At 35.5% G+C, this 7,445-nt stretch overlaps 2 protein-coding genes across 2 annotated transcripts; one reads left to right on the plus strand and one right to left on the minus strand.

The window, feature by feature from the left end:
* Window positions 1-230: 230 nt before the first annotated feature.
* Window positions 231-3,641, plus strand: LOC145092563 (Cystathionine beta-synthase (CBS) protein). Its single transcript, XM_079030509.1, has 6 exons — window positions 231-368; window positions 654-863; window positions 1,626-2,068; window positions 2,134-2,400; window positions 2,487-2,659; window positions 3,186-3,641. The coding sequence occupies exons 2-6, from the start codon at window positions 686-688 to the stop codon at window positions 3,484-3,486; spliced, it is 1,362 nt and encodes a 453-aa protein (XP_078886635.1). The 5' UTR covers window positions 231-368; window positions 654-685; the 3' UTR covers window positions 3,487-3,641.
* Window positions 3,642-3,963: 322 nt separating this feature from the next.
* LOC145095358 (uncharacterized) lies at window positions 3,964-5,866 on the minus strand. The gene is made up of 4 exons (XM_079033255.1): window positions 5,789-5,866; window positions 5,254-5,696; window positions 4,569-5,172; window positions 3,964-4,484 (listed from the first exon to the last, which is right to left on the minus strand). Exons 1-4 carry the CDS (start codon window positions 5,864-5,866, stop codon window positions 4,029-4,031), a joined length of 1,581 nt encoding a protein of 526 aa, XP_078889381.1. The 3' UTR covers window positions 3,964-4,028.
* Window positions 5,867-7,445: the final 1,579 nt, after the last annotated feature.

Genomic DNA, 7,445 nt, shown 5'->3' on the forward strand with positions numbered 1-7,445 from the left:
ATAAATTAATTTATTCATGATGCAAGATAGCTCACCAGCGTTTATCGTTCGTTCTGACGTTATTTGGTGGAAGAAACTTTTCACTTTATTCTCTAAAGCCGACTATCTATGCTACTTATCCGATCCATTTAAATGAACTACAAGGACTGTACATACAAATATACATAACCCCAGGGGCCAATTGAAACAATTTATATTTTACCAATTCTTCGCCACATTTCGATCAGCCATCCCCGCCACTTCATACACCATTTACACGTGGCATATGAACAAAACCACCAAAACGAACCTCTACATGATTCCTGATTTCTTCATCCTCTCTGTTTCAGATCCTTTTAATCAGATCTTCAAGACGCGTAGAGGACAAGGTACGTCGATCGTTCTATTCGTTTTTCGAATTTAAATCATAAACAGCTAAACAAAATCGATCAATTGATACGAATTCTGTTGAAATATGGTATCGTAATAATCAAATGCACAACTTTTTATGAAATGATCTGTTATTGATACGATAACGTCCTTCCAAATAGTAGAAATCCTAACAATTAGTAGCGATTGTGACGTAGAATCATGTGTTCTTGCCATTTTTTGGGATTTTTAGATTTTTTTGGGGTAAATTATGGAGTTTTATTTGGATTTTATCGTTGTAATAGGTAATACGTTGCAAAAATAGTAAGAGGGGAACATGGCAGCACCAAAAACAGAAGAAAAAGGAAAAGGAAAATCAGATGTTTCAGATTATGATGCGTACTTTGATATGATTCAAAGCAGGAAGACATTGTCATCTTCACTGCAGGAGAAATTAACTGCTGCCTTCACAAAAATTCCAGTTTCAACTTTTCCACAAGTACCTAGAGGCAAAGGTAAATTAATATTCATAAATAGCTGTGAATTTTCATGCATTCACGTTGTTTTAAACTAATTTTGAGCCTATGTTTATGAGGTCATCTTCAATTTCAGTTTTATGTTGTTGAGAAAGTCCAAGTAATAATTAACATATATATACGTGAGTTAAAAACTTCAAATAGCCAATTGTTTGTTATTGCATCTAATTTTTAATTAACTTACTTATTTACTTGTTTTTGTAAGTAATGAGGTTTCTAAAGTAGTATGAAAAATGAGTTTTTAATCTCTTTGTTTGAATTCCTTATGACCCTTGACAACTAGTAAGGTTACTCTTGCAACTTTCATGGAAACTTCTTAGTAGCATTATAATCCCTCAAAGATTTGTCACAAAACTACAAATTCTTTTTATAAATGAACACTACTAGATTTGAGAATTTACATAACTGCTTTCACAAGCATGTTATTCTTGTTCTTTATTAACTCAAAGGCCTAACTAAGATTTTAACAATTTAATCGATACACACATGCTGTAGATACATACATAAACATCTACTATAGATACATTCATACACATATGAGTAGATACATTATACATACATACATACATACAAATATTAACTAATAACAATTATATATACATACATCCACTTATACTGTAGACACCTACATTACTACATATATTAAAAAAAAAAAAAAAAAAAAAAAACATATTTAACAGATTACTACATATGTTGTGAAAATTATAGTGAGTATTAATTAGCTGGCATTTTTTTTGGCAGTGATTGAGATTCTAGCAGACACATCAATCGGTGATGCAGTGAAGATTCTGTCAGAATCCAATATAGTATCAGCACCTGTAAGAAACCCTGATGCCGGAGATAGTATGGATTGGAAAGAGAGATACCTGGGAATCCTTGATTACTCCACCATAGTTTTATGGGTGTTGGAAACAGCTGATTTAGCAGCTGCCGCCTTGACTGCCACATCAGCAGCGGCTGCAGGAGTAAGTGCTGGTGCTGCAGGAACTCTTGGAGCTATAGCATTGGGTGCTACTGGTCCAGTGGCAGCAACTGGACTGACAGTTGCTGCCATTGGTGCAGCTGTTGCTGGTGGTGTGGCGGCTGAAAAAGGAATGGGAAAAGATGCTCCCACTGCAGCTGATGAATTGGGGGAGGATTTTTATAAAGTTATTCTTCAAGAAGAGCCTTTTAAGTCTACTCAGGTCAGTTTACCTCTAAATTTTGCATTTTGTTGAATATGGTTATTTAGTCCTTTAAAAAATTTCAGGTGAAGGCCATTGTGAAAAGCTACCGCTGGGCCCCTTTTATTCCTGTGTCAACAGAAAGCACTATGTTGAGTGTCTTATTGCTGCTTTCAAAGTATAGATTAAGGAATGTGCCTATCATAGAACCCGGGAATCCATTGATTAAGAACTTTATAACTCAGTCTGCAGTTGTTCAAGGTCTTGAACAATGCAAAGGAAGAGATTGGTTTGATTCCATTTCTATGCACCCTATAACTGAATTAGGACTTCCATTCGTTGCCAAAGATAAGGTGAGAAAATTCTGATTTTACAAATTTAACCTTGGTTTTCTATCATATGTCAATTTCTACCCTCGTATTTTTTTTAATGTTCTCAGGTTATTAGCAGTGATAGCGATGAGCTTATTCTTGAAGCGTTTAAGAAAATGAAAGATAACCAAATCGGTGGTCTCCCGGTTGTCGAAGGCCCCACAAAGAAAATTGTGGGTAATGTGAGCATAAAAGATATCAGATTTTTGTTGCTAAAGCAGAAACTTTTCACCAACTTTAGGTATGGTCTATCATGATATGTGTTGCGAAAATTGTCTCCAAGATTCCAAATTATCAGTCCAATTAAAAATAATAAGGAAAATTAAAGACAATAATATACGTGGAAACTCCAAAACCCGGAAAAAAAACACTAATTAATCACACCCACACTCTCCAAAGTTTTGACTCACCTTTCTACTATTTGAATAGAAGAAAGAAAGAAACAAATACTTAAAAATATATTTGATTGGTGGCATCCAATTCAAATATAATAGAGAATTAAACACCATATACATGGAATTGAATCTCCAAACCAGATAAAAACCAAAGGCCTCCGAACAAGAAAATCGACTATCCAATCACACCCACACTCTCCAAAGTTTTTACTCGTACTTTCAAAAAGAGAAGAAAGAAAGAACCAAACACTTAAAAATATATAAAACTGGGACTTTTACACTCTTACAAATATGAGACGAGGATTAGCCAACAACACGATCGTGGGTCATTTCATTATTTTATTATTATGATTATGGATTTTGTGGTTTTAGGCGGCTGACTACAAGAGATTTTATGAATACAATTGCTGCAACATCAGAGGAGACGATGAAGGTTATTTCACCGATAACATGCACACTTAATGCGACACTTGGCGATGTGATAAGCACTCTGTCTTCAAAATCTGTTCATAGGATTTATGTTGTTGGTGATGGGAATGAAGTGATTGGGATTATTACACTCAGAGATGTCATTTCTTGCTTCATCACTGAACCTCCTAATTACTTGACGGAGTTTCATGGGCCTGGGATCCAAGAAATGTTGAACAAGGAGAAGAATAGAAAGCAAGGTTAGGTGGAATGTAATTAACGTTTTCTTTTTGCAATTTCTTTTCATTCTTCTCCTCTAGAGTGTTTGGTAGTAACAGAAACAGAGAGTTAATTATTTGCATTTCTTTAATTTGGTCTGTTTGATTTTCTTATGCACATCATGATTATGGGATGGTGTTACATATCTGTTTCACTTGCAAATGATATGTTCTTTACATCTTTGTTACTGTTTATAGGACATGTACAAAATGTTTTTGGAGTTATTTGATAATGTTTACGAAATAAAATTGTGATTTAAACTGTGCTCAACATTTAATGTCAATCAATCTAACATAATATGAGGTATACGAAATAAATAAATTTTAAAATGATGGTTAATTAAAGGCTTTGACATAAATGATCGAAATTTTCTTATTTTTAAGAATGACATGGTTATTTTTATGATATACGGTTCCCATTGGCTCGTTTTATTTTAGTAAGTAATTCATAAAAGTCAGTTAAAATATAAATATAGTAAAAAAAATGTGTTGTTTTGATAATTTTGATAATTATTGTTGGTGCTATTCTTTAGAAAAGGCAGAAGGCAAAGAGTGAATTGCCGGGGGTCCAAGCATGAAATACACCCAACCCAACGGTATACCCATGCCCAACATATATACACCCATAACTCGCTGACACACCACCGTATACGGTGGCTCCGGTGTCGTACGACCACAAAACCCTCCCTGTTTTAGCATCCATTGCATACACTGGACCATTCGGAGCCACTGATCCCGCAAACACAACCCCTCTGGTTAACGACACCGGTCCTTCACATGAGTCATTACTTGGGTTAGCTGTCGTCCACAAGATCTGGCCGGTGTTTGCATCCAACGCCACCCATGCGCCCACCGTGGTGGTCTGGTTAGTCGGAGCAAGGGTGAACTTCACACGATCGCCGTTAGCTATGTTGGTGTATACCCTTTTTCCGTCTGTGGCTGCTCCCCATATCCCTCCTCCCTCATTACTCCCCGGACCTGCATGCTTCATACAAAAACCAACCGGAAAACACCGATCAGTACTTTTAACAACAGATACTCCGGCGAACGGAAAACGTTATGTAATTACTTTGAACCAGACGATATCACCATTGTCACGATCAAGAGCCCAAGCAAAGCCGCTCTTTTGTACAGCAACGACGATGTCACGTAAAGTTCCGTTTGATTTGATCGTGAGCAACATCGGCGCCTCTCCGAAGTCAGCATCGACGTTAGGTCCCGGAGGACAATCGGGGTTATTAGGAATCAAACAGGCGAAGTAGAAAATGTCGTAACCTCCTAGTTGTCGAGACCATATAACATTTCCCGATTTGATATTGAAAGCAATTATCGAATTGAACATAACATCGGGACCTGTACATTGATCGGGTTGTGTGGGTTTTGTAGTTTGATTATTCTGCTTCTCTTGGCATTCCAATACCTCCGGCGGGGCAGTGTAGAGGTTTCCGGTGGCTACATACACGATTCTCCTGGAAATATCGACGGCGGGGCTGCTTCCCCATATGGCGCCACCGGAATAACCACCGAGTCGACCGGCATTGTCAGGAACTGTGTATGTCTGCCATTGGATCGCACCTGTTCGAGTATCAAGCTTCACAAGGCTTCCTCGAAATGTACAACATTTGTCTGCAGGTAGTGTTTCTTCCAAAGAAGATACTCCGACATAGAATCCCCTACAAATTAAATTGAAAAAAATCAGTAGATTGTGTTAATTAACGATTATTGGTTCACCAGTTTTGAGTTGATTGATCGACCTGGAATAAACGGTGCCTGATGCAGTGATGAGAGCGAGAGGACGAGGATCGATTGTTGTTGACCAAACGAGCCTGCCGGAGGCAAGATTGACAGCAATCACGACCGCAGGTCCATAGATTCCGACGATCAAAAGATCACGGGTAACAACCGGAGTAGCTCTCGAGACCGATACATTCACATAAGTTCCAGTTCCGGGCAGGCCGGTCAGTTGACCGAGATTCTGCTGCCATATAAGAGCCCCAGTGAAGGCATTCACTGCATACAAGAACCCGTTCCACGACGGAAAGTAGACGACTCCGCCGGCGATGGCTGGCGTCGCCGATATGTCTTTCCCGGTGAAAAACTTCCATCGTAGCCTGAGTTTGTGTACAGTGGAAGGGTTGATCTGAAACTCGTCGGTGGCAAATCTCCGGTTTTCTATACCTCCTCCATGATTCACCCACTGAAAATCAAAGAAAGAATGATAAACTTTAAAGATTAAACTAATGAGCCTTAAAACCTTAAGATGAAAAAGATCAACATCTTAAAAGTTACATCTGTTGATGCATGATGTACAAGTATGAGCAGGCAGATTGGGGTGATAAAAGTAACATAATTTTGTGAAAATGACATGTTCTAACTTTTTATGAATTAGTTATGAGCAAGATTAATATAACCATAGGTATTTAATAATGGAAGGTTACGGATTTGAGTCATGAAATATCGACTGTACAACATATATATATATATATATATATATATATATATATATATATATATATATATATATATAGGAATGAGTTCTATGGAAAAAAAATAACTAGGGCAATATCTACCGGAACCAATAATCAAATGACATGTGTCCATTTCTTTCTTCACAAGTAATGTATTGTGTAAGTGATGTGTTGTCATGTTTTTATTGGTTCAAATATGTGTTGCCCTAATCATTCATTTTCCATATAACTCTTCCCTCTATATATATATATATATATATATATATATATATATATATATATATATATATATATATATATATGTTTCGTGTATCGAAGTGAAGATCTTTAAGCGAGTTATCTAACTTTTAAAATCATGGTATTTGGTTTTTCATGTGTTAGATTGTGCATTTGATTATGCCATTTTATACATTCATGATGATTTATTCACGAGCATAACGTTGTTTCCTTTACTATTTGGACTATGCTTTTGAAAATAAATAGAAGAGTTCAAGAAATTAACACTTTATTATTCTATTTTTCATATCTCGATAACTTTTAATGTTGGCAATCTTGGACCATGAAATGGATGAAAAAGGAGACTGTAAAACTGCAAAACAAGATCTTGTTTAAAATAAAAAATATTGTAAAATATTGAATTAAAAAAAAAAAGAATTACGTTATCCATCTTTTAAAAGTACGAAAAGATCAATAAAATAAGTTGTTATTGAGTGTAACAATTCTTAACTTTCTGCTTATTTTCCAATTGAAAATGCTATTTGCTATTTTTATTGCGTATATCATCACAAAAAGGCTGACAACAAGACGCGGAGTTTAGGATAATATTGCTGATTTTCCGGGCAGTTCTTTTTGCTAGATTTTTAAGCTAAATTTGGTCAGCCCTATTGGTCTTGATGGCCTGCTTTAAGAGTTAAGACAAGCTGTAGGGTTACTAGAATGGGGCTGATTCTTCCACATAAGTTTTTTATCCATCCATTAAATCCTTATGAAAGATTTCTTTTGCTACATGTCAATTTTTCATGAATTTTGACACTTGTCATTTTATGGTATTTTTGAAATAAATATTATCCACTTGTTAATTTTTTATTTATTTCAATTTTTTAAAATTAAAGTCATATATACTTATATATGTAAAGTATTAAATATCATATATATGATATTAAATTGCAATAAATATGTTTTTTTTTTCTTATTTTAAAGTTGTACATTTAAAAATATTTTTTATTTACATTTTAATGTTTAATCTTTTTTTTTTTAAATCAACTCGTGTATTACACGGATTTTACACCTAGTAATTAATGTAATGACAATTATGTCCCTCTTTTTAATTCAGAAATATTGAAGAAAGGCAAGAACCACAAAACAGTCAAAGAACTAATGTATCGACATGGACGAGAATCAATAGTAGCAAGTAGCAATGATATCTTCGAGGAGACCGGAGGAATGGAATCCGGCAGCCATTTATCAACGTTAGGGAG

The sequence above is a fragment of the Lactuca serriola genome, chromosome 3 (genome assembly GCF_051521515.1).
Source record: "Lactuca serriola cultivar US96UC23 chromosome 3, Lser_US96UC23_V15, whole genome shotgun sequence".
NCBI classification, from domain to species: Eukaryota; Viridiplantae; Streptophyta; class Magnoliopsida; order Asterales; family Asteraceae; genus Lactuca; species Lactuca serriola.